The sequence below is a fragment of the Protopterus annectens genome, chromosome 2.part0 (genome assembly GCF_019279795.1).
Source record: "Protopterus annectens isolate FY-2018-M chromosome 2.part0, PAN1.0, whole genome shotgun sequence".
NCBI classification, from domain to species: Eukaryota; Metazoa; Chordata; order Ceratodontiformes; family Protopteridae; genus Protopterus; species Protopterus annectens.
In genome coordinates, this window is record NC_056728.1 from 92,921,306 (window position 1) to 92,939,600 (window position 18,295).

The 18,295-nt window shown below is 33.5% G+C and overlaps 1 protein-coding gene across 1 annotated transcript in view; it reads right to left on the reverse strand.

Annotated features, from left to right (window-relative positions):
* TRPM8 (transient receptor potential cation channel subfamily M member 8) overlaps nt 1-18,295 on the reverse strand; it is an 820,991-nt gene that overhangs the window by 176,411 nt on the left and 626,285 nt on the right. The window contains 2 exon segments of the mRNA XM_044060289.1: nt 4,047-4,218; nt 17,620-17,752. Of these exon segments, the coding sequence (XP_043916224.1) occupies nt 4,047-4,218; nt 17,620-17,752 (305 nt within the window).

The following is an 18,295-nucleotide window of genomic DNA, read 5'->3' on the forward strand; positions in this document are numbered from 1 at the left end:
AATAAATGAAAGTAGAAAATGTTTTTACTGAAGCAGATTTCATTTTAAACCAGAGTTTTCATTTTTGATAGAAGCATTCATCTTGATTTGTAAAAAACAAGTTAATGAGATCAGAAAACAAACGATGTACTTACCGTAATAAGATCAGTACGAGCGCAGTAGCAGCATAGCTGAGGTGGGATGAAAAGGGCAGCAGCACTGGACACAAGGTGTTAGGGGACACACTTGGAAGATCCAATTTTTTTGTGCTGCTCATGTAAATGAGGGTTTCAGGACCTGTTATTCCTGCTTATGAGGAAGGAAGAAGTGCCAGTTGCCCTGTATGTATATTTTTTGCTCTCACGTAGGCTTGAGGGCATAGTGCATCAGCACCTGGTGCTCCTATATAGGAGATAAAGGGAGGCGTGTCTGCTCAGAATACTGTGTGTTTTCTTTTTTACTCCTCAAGCTAGAGTTGAAGTGTGCTAGACGAGGGAACGGCACCAGGTATCAAATGAGCCAGGTACAGCTGTGGCAAAATCCATCCTGTATAGTACTCAGTACACCACCCTGTGTGAAAAAGTGTGATGCTGGTTATACTCCTTCATAGGAAAAGGACAAGATTTACGGTGAATCTGTCTATAGTGTCCCTTCCTCTCCTGAGAGCATAATGGAAGAAATTTATAAGAATGGACCCATGGAGGGGGCCTTCACTGTGTATGAGGACTTCCTGCTGTATAAATCAGGTGTGTACCAGTATCACACTGGAGAACAGTAATGTAAGTGAAATTTATTAATACAAAAAAAAAACACTTAAGAAGGACAAATGTATAAAAAATAAACTACTCTTTGCTTTATATTCAATAGTACAAAAGAGATTCATTATGAATGAAGTAAGCTTGAGCATACATATCATTAAATCTGAAATATCTAGAGACTGAATTAGTGTAAACTGCTTATGATATATACGGCATTGATTATATAATTAGTATGTACAAACAGGAAGAAAATAATGATTGATAAAGACTATCAACTATGTAGAGCCTACTACTTTTATGTATTAGAATGATTAGTGTAATTGTTTGAGAAGGGTGGCCACGGTGGTGCAGCGGTTAGCATTGCCACCTCACAGAAAGAGGTTCTCCAGTTCAATCCTCGGCTAGGGTGCCTTCTTTGCGGAGTCTGCATATCCTCCCTGTGGTCAGTTGGATTTCCTCCGGGTGCTCCGGTTTCCTCCCACATCCCAAAGACATGCTGTAGGTGGATTGGGCACTCTAAATTGGCCCTAGGCATAAGTGCATGTGTGTGCCTTCTGTGGAAGGTTGGGCGCCAGGCTTGCAACTCAACACTGTAAAACTCTACTGCCAATCATGAGTGGACAAGGTGAGCCATTGTGGCGATCTCTCACTGAGAAAAGCCAGAAGTAGTGTAATTGTTTGAGAAGTCATACAATGATTTATTTTGGAGAATATATTAATGGGATTATGGAAAGCTTACATCTGTTGCTTAAAGCCAAGGTGATCTTTTATATATGAGAACATTTACATAAGTCTCTGTAAGGTGTACAGTAGGAAAGAACAAGAGTTTGCCAGTTATGTAACACTACACAACAACTGGAAAATATATCCATTTTAAATCTGCACCTTAAAACCAGGATGAAAAGTACTCCTCCTAAGCAACCAACATCTCACTGTCTTCTTACTTCAGTGCACATATAAAGAAGATACGTCTTTGCAAGGACTATGCATAGTCATTCCTGACAACCTGATAGTGTTGTTTTCCTTATCTGATACTTATGAATTAAGTCATATGTGACTTTTGGTGGCAAATCATGTCACCAAAACAAATCAGGGATGAAAATAATGAAATGTATGTTTTCAAAATTGTATTTATTATAGAATTCTAATATTAAGCTAAATTGGGGGGGGGGCACTACATAATGACCAAGGGCAACAAAATCAGTCCTTGGACATTTATTTCCTTGATGCCAAAGCCATTTTTGCTAACAGAGTATGCCTTGTTATTATGAGAGAGTGGCAAGGCTGTTATTCTAGCATAATGCAGATCTAACTCCAGATTGTTGTATTTTTGTAATGAAATGATCATGCGCAATAAAAATGTATGCTGCTTTTAAAAAAACATTTAAAGTTGGTCCTAGATACTGAAACAAAAGTAGAAAAATAGGTAACTAATTTGTTAGAAAATGTACCTTCTGCCTACTTTATAATGAGAACTATCAATGTAGTAGTGGATGAGAAAAGTTGGGTCTACTGCTTGTTCCTGACAAGTTCTTGTTTTTCCTAAATAAGTCAAAAAGCCATTATATTTGTGCCATTTAGAAAGTTTTGTAATGACACTTTGTTTTTGTTTGTGCATAATTTATTGTTTAATGACATAACAGACTACACAACTGCAACTATTTTAAAGCCGCAAACATACTCAGGGACATACATCTGTTAGGACGTGGTGTGATGCATGATAATTGGAGTGACGAGGGAGATGATTTTTTTTGAGTTGTGCTACAGAATCGGAATTGCCTAGACATAGTAAAGCCCTACTCAGTCTAATTATGGTGGCTGCCAAAAAAAGTATTACTAGAAGATGGAAATCAAAGTATAGACCAACTTTACTAGAAGTAGTGAATATAGTAACAGAGATAAAACAACTGGAATTGGGATCTTTAGAAAATGGAAGTAGCAAACTACATAGGAAAAAAAATGGGAATTGTGGGAACAGTATATGCAGGGCAGGAATGAGGTTTAAGAGGCAGGATTTGAACGAGCTATATAATGCTTAACTGACAATGACTAGAAGGTTTATAAGTTATTTATGTTTACAGCTACAGTTGTTTCAATAGTGTCTGTGATGTAAACTGTATGCAACTAAACGCACCTGAACTCATGTATGAATGCTGTGGTGGTTTTAGATGAAGTTCCCTTAAAGGAAGATCACATGATAGCTAGATGCATGATTCTCCATTAGGAAGTCCTGTTGTAACCAACTTTGTGTGATGTATTTCAGTTAATTTACTTGCTAAGAATTTTGATTGGTTCTACAATAACAGAAACAATGGCTGTTGCTTCAAACAGACAAACAATGGCTAAAGCTTCAAACCAGTGAAAAATTAATTTTGTTTTTGGTGGTTAAGTCCCCCTTCACCTTCTATGTGGGGGACTTTTCTTCCACATTCCTTTACGTATATACACTAACTCCACAGTCACACATAAATGAGGAAAAGAGAAAAGATACATCAACAGTGACTGAGAAGTAGAAAGTCGATAAGTGTAAATCAAAAAGTTGAAACCTTGATAATTTAGATCTTGTTTACTAGTATGTTAATCATTTTACTCACAATGACATCAAAATCTACTGCACTATCATTTGGAAAAACATCATATAGGTAGATCTTTACAGTTAGCTTATTAAGCTACTATGTTGGTTCATCTTTTTGTCTTTTGTTTCCTATCACTAAGTGCTTCACCTCAAAAATCTGTATCTAGGAAGAAGATACTATTTCTGACCCATGTCCTGATATGCTTTCTATTTTTCTTAACATATTGAAATGAACGGCATATTTTATTTAAGTAAGATGTATACAGTAATATGTCTAGCTTAACGAGATAAAAGAGGAGACAATTGATAGCTGGAAGCAAAATGTCACTGACATACACTTTACAAGTAATTTAGAATAAATATTGAAGACAGTTATGAAACAGAAGTGTGTTCATTCAAAGTTCAAATCACAAAAATTGACAATATAAAAACTGCTGCGTAAATACTAGAATAACCTTTCATAAAGAGACAAGTAGTTCTATCAGATGGTAATAACCCACTCAGGGAATGTTTAACAAATTTAACACATTTTTTCAGAATGTTAAAATGAATATTACAGCTACCAGTGAAAAAATCTAATCCAGAAATAGACATAACTGCTTGCATTTTATGGCTGTTTGTTGTTTTCTCTGTAGTTGTGCAGCATTACTGATTCACTTCACTGGAAATTCTGTAATAGAGACAATATAAATAGAATAAGGCAGACCCTGAAAATTTAATTATTTGGCCTTTACCATCAACATCTGTAGGTAATTCCCCAAACATGATAAGAAATGGTTCATAGAATACAGAGCGAAATATCCACTCAATACGGATCTCATTGTGCCTGAGAATTCCTTGTCTTGCCACTCCAAAAGCAACCATCCACACAGCAAATAAAAACAGGAAAAAGAAGGTGTCAATAGCCTGAAAAACAAAATAAAAGTCAATTAATTTGATGTTCTTTAGCTTTAATGACATATTACATCATTTTAATGTTTACTTTTTGTATCTATAGGTATTATATGAATAGTTTTGTACATGCTTCTCTTTCTTTCTTCCTTCCTTCATTTTTTGATTAGAATGCAACATTACAAGACATATAAATATATATATATATATATATATATATATATATATATATATATAAAATCATACATCTTACTGAAAAAATAGTAGGAGAAATAAAATATGCTATCTGCAAGCAGATAATCAAAAAGGCAGATGAACTAATGATGGCTTTCAATTCTACCTAGTTGATTGAAGTATGCAAATAAAGTTGACAGCATCCTTTGCGCTATGCCCATCCTGTCATTAACACAAAAATTACCCTTGAGCAAGAAGTAGGAGCATAGATACTAGACTCGTTAAATATATTATAGCCCACTCAACTACTACTGTGTATGTCATTATGCCTGTTGTGATGGTATCCATATTTGCTGTTTCTTAAGGTGGGCTAACCTCTGTGCAGCAGTATTGTTCTTCACTTCCCACCTATCCCCGCCAACAGTTCTGACACCTGATTCACATATGGAACCTTATCTGTCGTCTGCAGCCTAATAACTGTTTTTTTAATCACCAGCAAAATCAAAAAAGGATTATTTCCCCTGATGGTGGCAATAAGATACTATCCAATAGTAGTCCTGCTCCAAAAATGTTCTTAAGCATTTCCCAAAGGCCTTCTTTAAACCCCTGTAACCCATCACAGGACCAGAAATTGTGCCTCTAACTACTTTTGTTCCATGAACCAAACTTCCACATGCCCTGGATGTCCCTGAGAACATATGATATATTCAGGACTTGGCCTAAAAATATTTGTGTAGACATTTCCATGCACATATCTTAATCTTCTGCTTTTGGTAGAATATCTAGTTAGACTACATATGGTCTTCCAATACTCCAAGAACCTCTTTTCCATGTCAATTTTAAGTCATTCAAGTCACTTAAAGACTTAAATCCCTTATATAGCAAACTGACTATACATTGAGCCAAAGGTTTATTGGATCTGTTTAACAACCAAAGGTCCAAAAAATCAGGATTAACTTGTACATCTGAGGAGTGTATATTTACCTTTCTGGCTACTTGAATCTTGTATTCAAGTTTCAAACAATTGCCTAGATAAAATTCTGTTTGGGCCCTGCTTCAACTCATCCTATCAGAGCCAGTCCAGATCTGGTTTCAAATATTGAATTGTTCAGCCTTTTTTTCCCAATTTTTGAAGATTCCTCTTCTTTTCATTTCCAGCAGAGACATACCTATGAAGAAGATAAACTTACACAAAGGAAGAAGATACTGGTGCCTAAATAGACCCTAAACCACTAGTCCTGACCATTTAAAAAGAAATAGTATACTGGCTCTATTTAATATTACATTCAACATGTTGTTAGAAAATTCCTTTCTCCTACCATTTAAAAATACTTGGCAATATTGTTCCACCTGGTCTCATTTGTTTCAGGCTCTAAGCTCAAAAGCATAAGCTGCACAGCTTAGAGACAGGTACCCAAGTCAGGCAAGCCCAATCTTCCGTAGTTTTTAGGGCAATTCATTTTTTCCAGTTGAGCATTGGTTTAACCTCAGCCTAATTAAAATTAGTGAGCAATGTTTTAAACTTTGATCAGAAAAGTACTTGAATTCTCTTCTGGGAAATACTAAAAAACATAAAAACAAAGGAGAGGAATAAAATTGTTTATATCTTGCAACCTGTGGTCTACGTCTAGTGGTAACAATTTACACCTTGTTGGATATGTCTTCATTTTATCTACATACATGTTCAGAGTTTTATTCACTGACTGTTCCCATGCCTCACATATCCAACTCTCTAAATATTTAAATTAAGTATTCCTCCATAAGGTTGGGTATTGGAGTCTAATATACCAGAGAGAGGAGGATCTCCTAGGGACAGTGTTTGTGTTTTCCTGATGTTTATCTTGTGAACAGACAAGGATCCAAATTCCCTTCTAACTGAGAATGCCTTAGCTGTGTTTTTCAAGGGATTCTGTAGAAATATCAATATATCCTCTGCATAAAGAACAATTTTATGGGAGTCTGGTTTCATTGCCAACCCTATGATAGTTGAAGCTATAATTGCTTCTGTTAGTGGCTTCATATAAAGAGTAAACGAACAGTGGGAAGGGGACCTCATCCTTCTTCTCTTTGCAAGTGCAAAAGTTAGAAAAAAACATGGTTTTGTACTCTTGCCAGGGACACCTGTCATAGATAGAGAATAACAGATCTACAAATCTGCTTCTCTGACCAAATGTAAGTGAAACTTACCTTACACATACCCAATCAACTTGAACAAATGCTTTTTCAGCATCTAGTCTAATCAAGATGAGTTTTTACTGGGTCTGGACAGCTTCCATTAATCTTGTGGCACATATGATATTGTCAAACATTTACATACTTTCAACAAAATTAGTCTGATCTTTATATATTAACACTGGAATATATTTTGCCAATCTATTTGCTAGCATTGACATAAACAGTTTTAATTTGTGATCTAACACTGAGATTGGGTTGAAAGAATCTGGGAGGTCTTTCTTCTTAATCTGGTTATGTATCACAACCATTATTGCCTTCTTCCAAGAAGCTATTACATTTTCAGTGGCCAAAACTTGGTTAAACAAGGGTAAGAGTACAACTAAGGCCCCCGTGCCTAACCATTTCCACAGATAGAGGGAAAGGCCATTAGATTCAGGTATTTTGCTGGATGCTTGTTTCTTAATACATTTTGTAACTTTTCCCATGAAGCATATTCTGAGGGGGATAAAAACTGAAGCCTTTACAAGTTTTGAGTATATTCAGCTTCAACAGAACTACTTTTATCTGCCTTCCTTATAATTATCCACAGGGATATTTCAAATAAAATTCACTATAGTAGTCTCAGAATACCCCTAAAATTTCATAGGGTGTCAATACCTCCATTCCTTTGGGCCTAGAATAATTTTATTTATACCTTTTTGTGTGAGTTATAAACTACTTTAATTAACAAAATGTGAGTTTGCTGAGAGGCCAATATTTTATGCTTGTGATGTTACCCACATGCAGATTTTGCCAACTATATATGCTGTTTCTCCACTCTGCCTGAATGATAACAGCGCAGCAGGTTTCATAGCCTTTTTTTCCCCTAAATTGGATTTTGCATTTTTTGGTACTTTCTCAGTGTTCATTTAAGTAGGCCAACACATCTGTATTTAGAGAGTGCATTCTAGCACACAGAAATGGAACCTCAGATCTGTCCAAGCTTTGGCATACAGACTTGGATCTAACTTTAACTAATTCCTCTCCCATATCCAACCAGACTAGAAAGAAGATTGTCTTCTTCTGGGCTTCCCTCTTTGACAACAGCTTCCAGTGTCACTGAAGTGATTTCTATGTAGTATTTGTTTTTTTTTCCATTCCATTTTAAGCAGCGGATAAGGATTATCCATCCTGAGGCAGTAACATTCGTTGGTTTTCTCCCTCAAATGATCTGGAGCAGCTTGATAACATGAAGGATCAGACTAACTCAGGCACCACAAAATCTGATCCTTCACCAAAAGAGTGCAAGGTCAGTAAAATTCTCATTATGCAAGCAACTCCTAATGAATACATGCACAAGGAGGTAGTTGTGCAATTGTTTGTCTTAGTAATAAGGTTCTGCAATTTTCAGATGAAGGAAAATTTATTACTGCAACTTTGCTGACTCACATTAAAATTCAACTGCAAAAGTTAACAGTGAAATTAGATTCTATACAAATTCTAGTGCCAAAAATGAAACATCTTTCAACTGTAAGTGACACTATTTGGACACAGAAGGTGAAAAGTGAAAATCAAATATGAGAGCTTAAAAATCAGCTACAGTTGTTGAGACTTTAATAAGAATTTGTAGAAATGGAGAATTAAAAACAATTTAGAATCTAACAGGCATTTGGATGATAACCAAGTCTCAAAGAAAGAAATAGAGACTAGTAGACATGCATGACAAAAAATGTGACTCAAAATATGGCACTGAACATTCATTACATAATGTATATGTACATGTTATAGAAATAGTTGTTCTAGTTGTTACTGTTATAGGCAGCTGATTGAGTTTACGTAAAGAACAAGGAGTCCAGTCACCACACTGGGCCACTGTTTGAGTTGATGAAGTCTGCTTAGAAGGACTCTATACTGAAACAATCTGAATGTACAAAAAGTAAGATTTGTCAATGATTCAATGTCTCTTTTACTGTATTTAGATTTATCCACATAAATGATAAAAAGTGACTACTGCTGGTCTGAGGCTTTCTCTGTTGTCCAAAGATTTCATACTATTCTTCATTTTCCTCTCCAGGTCCAAGATCACTTGGTAGTATGTGGGCTTGATTTTCAATTTCTTCAGTGAACCTAATGTAAACTTGAACACATTAGGATTTCCTTTTCAATCTGGATTTCACTCTATATTTCCATCCTCGTGGAGTATTCCTAACTTCAAAATCATATGCCTTTATAGGAAACATTTATTATCCTTGCATTTGGATGATCTTCTCCACTAAGCTCTCTCTTAATACAAGTGTAGTTTCTTGTTTTTCACTTCTCTATTTGGCAGAGGAGTAATGCATTATATAAGGTGGTTTCTGCTAATGGTTTCACAGAGTAATTTATTTATCAGTAAATTCTTCAGTCAGCAGACATTTTGTCATCAAATATAAATATTATAATATATCAGTTTAATAATTACAGTATTTTTGCTTGGTTATGTAAATTAAATGAAAAACGTATCTGTCTACTGGAGGTCTGTTTGAAGCCTGAACAAGTTACTAGCCTTCACATGTATTTTTTTTTTAATTTTTATTAATTTTAATAGACATGCAATATTTTCAGAGAAGAAGAATACAATAAACATGTCCTCATATAATTTGTTTTCTATAAATCATTGTAAGGTACTTTTCCGTTAAACCCCTACCATTTCATGCTGCTGTGTTTTGCCGGTATTTTGTTGGCAGTTTGGATTGCCACAGGTTTTCTAAAGGAATGAACTGCAGATGGAAAAGTGCCATTTGCACTTATCCTCTATTGATGGCAGCATTAGTAAGTGGCAATTGATTTTGTGGAAGTTATATGACATGCATCTTACAGCAGTTTATCCAAAGTGGCGGCCTTTAATATGATGACAACTTTCGGTTCTTTCATTTAAATCCCCAAAAGTGCAAGTTGAAGAAGAGCACTTAGGAGGATCTGCCTAAGTCACTCGAGTTGAATAACAAAATTTAACAAATCATCAGTATTTCTCCAGAGCTGGCTTTTCCAGCTGTCTGACACATGCTGGTCATTTGGGGACACACTTTGGTGCATGGAGTGCTAGTGTACTTACAGGTACTGAGTTCAGGGGAATAGAGGAGAAGGGAGAATCCTCTAGGGGAAGACAGTGAGCCAGTAGATTTGTAGCTGTTCAAAACTCCTTCAGATTTGACTTCAAGTGAAGGAGGACATGGATGCAATTGAAGGCTGATAACCGCTATCTCTGGAAGAATGGCTTGACTTGTATAGGGTATGAAAACGGCACTTGGACTTTATGGTAAATATTTACTGTTATCTTTCAAAGCACACATACTAAGTCATATTAATGAAACTCTTGCGTTGGTCTTTCACATTTAAATTCGCTGGAAGCCACTATGTCAATTGTACGAGGAATTATTTTATTGAAGGGCACGTGTGATTGAAATATAACTGTCTTTTAAATTCCTGATTAGTGAGCCCTATCTTACAAAAGTAAACAAAGTTTTGGAAAGTAAGACTTTTTCTCATTGTATTAATAATTATCCAACTCGCTTACAGTACAGAGATAAAAGAAGCCAATCCAAACTGTCGACCAAATACCTGCAAAACACAGCAGCGCAAAGTGGTAGGGATTTAATGGAAAAGTACCTAAAAGTTACTAGCCTTCACATGTATTTTTTTTTTTTAATTTTTATAAATTTCAATAGACACGCAATATTTTCAGAGAAGAATACAATAAACATATCCTCATATAATTAGTTTTCTATAAATCATTGTAAAATCCACCTATTGTTTTACATTTTGTAATCAGTGTTTCTGAATTATCCCAGCAAAAAGTACTTTTAGTATTACTATGAGTATGTATTCTCATCTTCATTCTTACATAACATAGCAGAAATACTTAAAATACGTCAAATAAAGGAAGTTAATTTAATTTCCATTTCTTTGTTATCACCTTCCTGGTCATAGCAATTAAACTCAAAAACATTTGAAGATTACTATTATTAACAACTAAAGGAACAGGAACATTCTAAAATACTGTTGATTTTGAAATGATACAATTATCTGACCATAAACACATGAGATATTTACAACCATATTTCCAAAATTTCTCATTTTTTTTGCATTCTAAAAACATATGTACCCAACCTGCTTTAATTAGCTTACACCTCCACCATTTTATTATATGATCTGTCTTGCACTTAGGAATTGTATATGGTGTGATAAATATTATATGTAAATATTTTCATGGAAATATCTTCCAATATAAGCTAGAAGTGCTAAATTTAACAAAGTTTTATTGATAACATTTTATCTTTCAATTTAAAATTAATATCTATTGAATGCAAATATCTTGAATCAACATTACTGTTACTGTTCATTAAGATAATCTTATACAATTTTGAAAGATAATTCTTTGCAGACAATGTCTCTGTAAATGTTCAAATTGTAATATTATAAATGTCACGCAGTTTATTTTTGCTCTTCAAAATGTGTGATTTGTCTGATTGTCTGAATCATATTTCCTAATAAGTCCCATAGTTGTAACTGAAGTGTTTCTAGTGAGTTCCTATTATATACTCAAAGAGGCATTTCTTTGAATGCCTCTTCATCAACCATTAAATAATGAAAACACAAAACAGCAGTCATATAAGCAATTTCTTTCCCTGGGAAAGAAACTGCTTGGCCATCTCTGTTGCTTTGCTGTTTTCCCCACCGTAGTGCGATCTCAGAGTTGGTATATTTAGTTATGGGGTGTGTGGGGGCACAGTGTATTTTTTGTTTTTTGTTTAGGGTAAGTGATTTCCCAGGGAAAGAAATTGCTTATATGCTCATTTACTGTTTTGTGTTTTCGTGGTTTATGGGTCAATAAAGAGGCATTCAATGAAACACCTCTTTGAGTATCTAATATAGACCCTTTCTATCATAGGAGTCTGACCATAGTACTATACTTTTGCTCTTAAGTATTGCCACTTTAATGTCAACTTGGTTTTCTATTAATACATATGAAAAAGCAATAGGAAACATTAGAAATAACTACTCTTTTAAGTCTTGGAGCTTTATAAATAACATTTCTAACATTTGTAAGTATCAAATATAAACTGAATTTGTTTTCTAAATTAACTTTTCTTCCAAAAGTTAAGTATATCAACTTTGTTTTGTTATTTAGACTTAAATGATTTTGATATAATTTGTTCCTGAATACTTTTCTAGCTCCTGTTACAGTTTGGATTTAACCAAAATAATATTACTGTAAATATGAAAGTTGAAGAATAGGATTTTACGTCTGGAAATTTAATTCCTCCATATTACCATATCTGATGTGATTTTTATAGGAAGTTCTTGGTTTATTAGGAAACCATAAAAATGAAATTAGATTTTTTTTCTAGATTTCTCATTAGAATTTTATTAGCCTGAAGAGCTGTTGATGATAAAACATAAATTATTTTAGGAAAAAAATTTTAAGAACTAATCTTTATGCAAAAGAAAACTAGATGACATTCCATCCTCTTATTAATAAATCTATACCAGCAATAAGATTTTGAAAATTATAATACATTATAGTATTATTATCAGGTTTTATTATAATACCTAAATATTTAAATTCTTTATTATCTTAATTATATTTAAATTTGTTCTTTATTACATTGTCTTGATTTATTAAAATAATCTCAGTTTTATTTTCATTGAATTTCATTAATGATACATTTGTAAATAAGTTCATTTCTTTAATTCTCCAAATGTCATATATTGATAATGCAAAAAGCCATATTTTAGCTTTATATTTCCTACTTAAACTGAAATCTTCTAATCTACACTTGAGTCTAATACTATTGGATAATGGTTCAATAGGTAGTGTAAATAACAAAGGAGATAGTTGGCAGCCTTGTCTAGTGCCTTTATTAATATCAAATGATTGTGAAATAAACATACCAATTTCAATGAATGATTTGGAACATCAATGTTATCTTATCATTTCCCTTTCCTCACAGTATCTCCTCTGCCAGTGTTTGGACAACTTATTAAGATAATATTAACAGGGAATTCCTTGTTTTAGTACTTGGTAGATCATTTTATTCACTTGAACAGTAAACATTATCCTGGCTTCATCAGACACCTGTAAAGAATTCAAAAATTAGCATTTCGCTATCAACTGTGCCTGTCATTGATATCATCTTTAAGGAAATGAGAAAAGAAAAATCAAAGGAACTGATGAAAAAAGCTATAACTTTTGATGGCATCCTGATGCAGTCTTATGAGTCTTTTGTGCAATGGTGTGCCTTATAATTATGCATTTCATGTATTTACTTATAACGCCAGGATGAGAAATTCCGTATCCATTACTTGGGCCCAAGTTACACTGATATAAAAGGAATGTAAGACAGAATTTCACTTTACATACTATAGACCCATTCCTATTATAGCAAAATTAGTTAAGAAGAGAAAAGCAAGAACTCTCAAAGACTTATTTATTTTGGCCAGGTTGGCTTTTTTCTCTCACATTACATTATTTCAAGCTAATCTAGCCCCTCAGGCCTTATAATTATATCCTCAGAGCGAGGCCTACTTTTATATTAAATTCGGAGTTATTATTCATATGATGGGATCAAGGTCAATGACTTAGTAAACAGAGAATCTGCATCTGAAATGTTATGATACAATATTCCTGAACAGAATCCAACTGTAATCCAAAATGTCTGTGCTGATACCTTCACTATCATTTCTATAAACAATTTTAATTCCTAATGTAGGAATGCCCCCTTTCTACAGCAGTGTTCATTTCAACTATACATCCTTTCTTGTTTCTTTATCCAGTCAAAAATTACTTCTAATCCATGTGTCACAACTGTCCATACATATGGTATGCTACTGATGTCATTGAATTAGGAGCATGTCTTACTGATCTTTTCTATATTTAATGAGATTTGGTTGCTATTAGTCTTTAAATAAACTACTCAAAATCAGCTAATTCATCCTACACTGACAACTTGTAGCTTTTTGGCAGTCCATTATAATGAGAGCTTAGCAATTAATGTTGAATGCAACTGCAACATATACACAGGAAAAATGAAGGATAGATGATTAAAAATTCATACTTTAAGCTTTTATTATTAGTCCAGGTAAATGTTAAACTAAATGCATTACCTTTGCTATTCATTATATAACAATTGCTGTTTCCTCCAAATCCAGACTAGGTAATACATTTATTTGTTATTTTTAGTGTGGCAATTCTCCAGGACTACTCTACTCTCTCTTGATATGACTATGGTCATGGGTGGGGGGGGGGTAGGAGGGGAGACATCTTAGTTCTGAGCTATAGTAACTTATTGATTCTTACATGGATTCTTTATTTAATAAACTGATGCATTACCAAACTGACATTAACAATATTTTTATCCTGTGAGGGTTGCTATGTTTAATGCTATTTGTACACATTTGGATTGGGTTTTAAATAATAAAAATGTACTCTTTCATGTTACTAAATGCTATCTGCCACGGGTGACTTGTCTGCATTTTCAACTGGGTTTGGTTATTCTCCCTTCAAGAACAGATTGACTAGAGCATTATTGCTCCATATTATCATAATTTTATCTTATCCTGAATATAATAAAATGGGAAGATTGCATGGCCCATGTGTTGTACACATTTAAACATGGCACAGATGATAACCTCTTGTACTAACACTGTTAAGTATGTGCATCTTTCATTATTAAATTTATTTTGTGATACAATGAGCCATCACATTATAATTCTGTACACTTTGTAGGGAAAACATTTGCATTCAAGTTATATATATATATATATATATATATATATATATATATATATATTATGTATAAATGTACTGGGGTATACAAGTTATAAATCATTATGTAATATGTCAATCCATGCAATTATGTATGCAAAAATTATACACCTTACAGAGTTTTCAGATATTTTGCAATCTCCTTTGTTGGTGGGCTTGCCAGCATATACTACTGGATCTGTTAAATTGCCTGTTTCTTACTCCAAAGTCATCATATGGTGATAAAGTGAATATTTTACTTTATCTTCTATAGCGCTTTGTAGAACCTTAATGAAAAAAAACTATTGGACTTTTTAAAGTCATGTTGTCCAGAAAACAGAAAGAAGATCTAATTGGCATACATGAAAAGCAAAAGATTGACTTTTGACAAGTAGAAACAGCATTCATAATACAAATGTCTTCTTGAAGAATGGTAGTAGCTATGCACACAGTATCCAAATTATGAATTGGAGTTAACAGGGAATGGTTTTCTGTTTTTGATGTTTAGTACTTATTAACACTTCCTAGTGATCCTTGCTTTCCTTTCTCATCCCTTTCACATAGCCTAGCTGATTTTTTTTATATGCTGTACTAAACTGCATTTTTTTAATTAATTCTTGTGTATATGTTTCCTAATTATTGTAGCTTGAAAAATAATGTCACTCAACAAATGCTACACCAACGTATTATATGTAACAATGCACATTTTTTCTAAGCAGACTACTGAAATCAACTTATTGTACTGATAGCATTTCACATACTTAATAATCAGTTGTATTTCTACAACTCTGAATGTAGCACAATATCTGTACTCCTATATGCTGTAACCGGCCTGCCCAAAGATTATGAGGGGAGATTTCTATTGTCTGTTAGCTTAGTTTAGAGGTTAAGGATATGAGTTAATAATTGCCTTAATCTTGTAGCTGTGGGTTTGATTTCACTTACAAATGATGTGACTCTAAGCCAGTAGCTTAAGCAGACACTGCTCTCTGGTCCCCCCCTGAAAAGGAACATTTGAGTAGTGATGGCATATATAAACTGTTAAAAAGATTGATGGACAGAAGTCTCACCCTTCACATGATTTTAGCATAAGTCCTCTTCTTGGAAGGTTCATCTGTTGTCATTTGTATGATAAAAAAAACACACCCCTGACTTTCTGCTACTAAAACCCCACCCATGTGTGTGCTCATAAGCTTCTCATGGATGTTCATCCATTTCAGAATGTCAGCCATTTAACACCACTCTTTTCACCATTCTTTGGTATTTTTCCTGTAGTTTTTTTTTCTGTCTATTGATCTTTTTACTGACCTTTATCTTCACTGAGTCATGTTGTCCCTTTTCATATATCACAATCATTGCAGTATGGTATTCATGGTTCTCTACATGTTCTCTGTTTGACATGGTGGCACCCTTTACTGGAAATGTTGTGGCAAAAACACCTGTGAGGGGATGTTAGCAGAAGGTGTTGCCCTTATTCTGTCAGTAGGTTATAGGAGTAGGCCTTGTGCAGTGTTGTGGGTTGCTTAAGTTGTTTTGTTCCTGTAAGTATGTCACGGATGAGGATAGCCCAAAAAAATAACAGCTCATAGGCATATGCTTCTTTTCTAGGTAATCTTAACTACAGTCTTATCATCAGTGTTATTACATGACTTATTGTATTGGCTGACTCAGTGATTGCCACACAAAATGTTGCTCAGATTTTCTAAAATATAAAAAAAGTTAGTATTTAACTCAAAGTTTTTGTCTTAATGGAAGACAGCCAGTTAAGTAGCATTTGGTAATACTTAATGTTAAAATTTAACCACCTTTTAGGTATTAGCAAAAAAGTAATAGTCACATGAAGATGTATTCTAAGATACAGTCTCAGAACTCCTGTTAACTTCTCTGGCAAATTATAGGTCAATTTAACATTTCCTACAATGTACAGAACCCTAATAAGTGCAGATCTGAGGTTGCTGTATTTCAGTGTCACTGAATTATAGATCCTAGCAGATTGCTGTAAGAATAGACTGCACAGCCTAATGATCTTTCCTTGTGGTACTGGCTTACTTCTCTGGCAGTGATAAATGACCCTGCCACTGGCTCAGGATTTGTATTTCTGTGTATGGTAAAGATGCCATATTTTAAGCACTCATTCAGCTTTGTGTTTTTGCAGATACAAGGGGACCGAAACTTTGAATTATTTTCAAGGATTTTCTTAATTTGTGAAGGCATTATAAGAGCAATGATTCAATAATAACCTTATAACACAACATAATGTGAAATTTTATTCTTCTTTTTCCTGTCTGTCCAATTTTGAATCAGTGTTAATATACCCACAGTCCCCCAGGTGTATTTGATTTGTTCACAGACCTTTTACATGACACCTTGAAAATCGCATACACATTTGTTCAATACATATTACATTAATAGTTGTATATTTATATATGTTGGGCTGCCTGTTATGTATCTCCTGTTCACATTCTGTGGTCTACAGATTGGTATAAAAATTCATGCCACGTTTCTCAAAATAATTAAATATGTTACAGATTTACAGAAGATATAACCTAAAGGTCAACAGAAAATAAAAAATATATATATTTGTAAAATCTTTGGCCGCATACATTTTAAAGTTTATTTCTTTTTTTGTTTTTGAATTATAATAAACCTTTGTATGATATTCATACTTGTACATAAACCATAATTACTGTTTTGAAATACATTTGTCTCGTAATTGCAGAGAAAGGATTTATTTAAGCTGTTTAGATGTTTAAGCATGCTTCAAAGCACTAGAACAAGAAAAATATAATTAGAACTCTACTAAGGAGTTCAAGAGCTCATTTCTCAGTCAAGCACGTCATTGTATGAGATTTAAGTCCAGAATGCTTTTGAATTTGACTCCTTTTGAGCACTTTTTTTTCTTTAGGGTTGTCTATAAAGCTACAGGAAGTAAATATGGATAAACTGCAGAGAAAGAAAAATGTAATATGATGTTTTGAATTCTTTGGGTACAGTGATGTCTACAAGAATTACATTCTAAAGAGAGTTTTGGGTGAAAAATAAATATAATGCATTAATGTCCTGATATGTATATTCTTAAAAAAATCTGTGCTTATGTAGTTCACTTGAGCATAATATTTGACTCCCAATTACTTTATAGGATCATTAATTTTGTAAGAATGTAAAATCAGTGTAAGAATTTTTAATTATGTTCATAACTATCAGTGTGGTGGTTTGCAAAATGTTAGAACCTTTCATGAATGATGATAAACTATTAATTAATCATTTATTTAATTACAATTTATTTCAATAATTCTCCTTACCATTCGCTGCAGCATGATTATTTTTGGTCCCAAGTCTCTGTGGACTATGAAGATATGGATAAGTCTTAAACAAAAAATGATGTAGTCAACAGAGAGAATTACTCTACCAGTGTAGAACGTATGGGAAAACCACCTAAAATACAGAATACAGACTTACATCAACACGACAGTATTATCAATTACCATAATAGTTAAATCAACAGATAAATATGGCTTCCATCATAAACAAGCTAAAGAAAAGCAAAGCAAATCATATATTTAACTATACACTTTATTTCTTTATGTCTATTCTATGACAACAGTAATGTTTGTTTTAGTTATTGCATGTAAAAATTGATAACTGAATGCTGTGCATCAAAAAAAGAAAGCAAAATCAAGTTAAGTAGAAAATAAGTAAACCAGAAGAAATAAGCTGTAATTCTTTTAATAAGCTCAATAAGAATACAATGAAAGCCATTTCATGTTACCATTATACAAGTTTTGCATCACAGATGCCATAAAGGAGTAATTTGATTAGTTTTATGAAGATCTGCAGCACCTTCTGGATATAACAATAAACAGGTATTACTTTTATCACAAATAATTAGAATACTAAAGATGATAGTCAAAAAAACTGAAAAAACAGGTAAATTTGTTATTGGAACACAGAATGAAATATGACATAGAATGGTATACT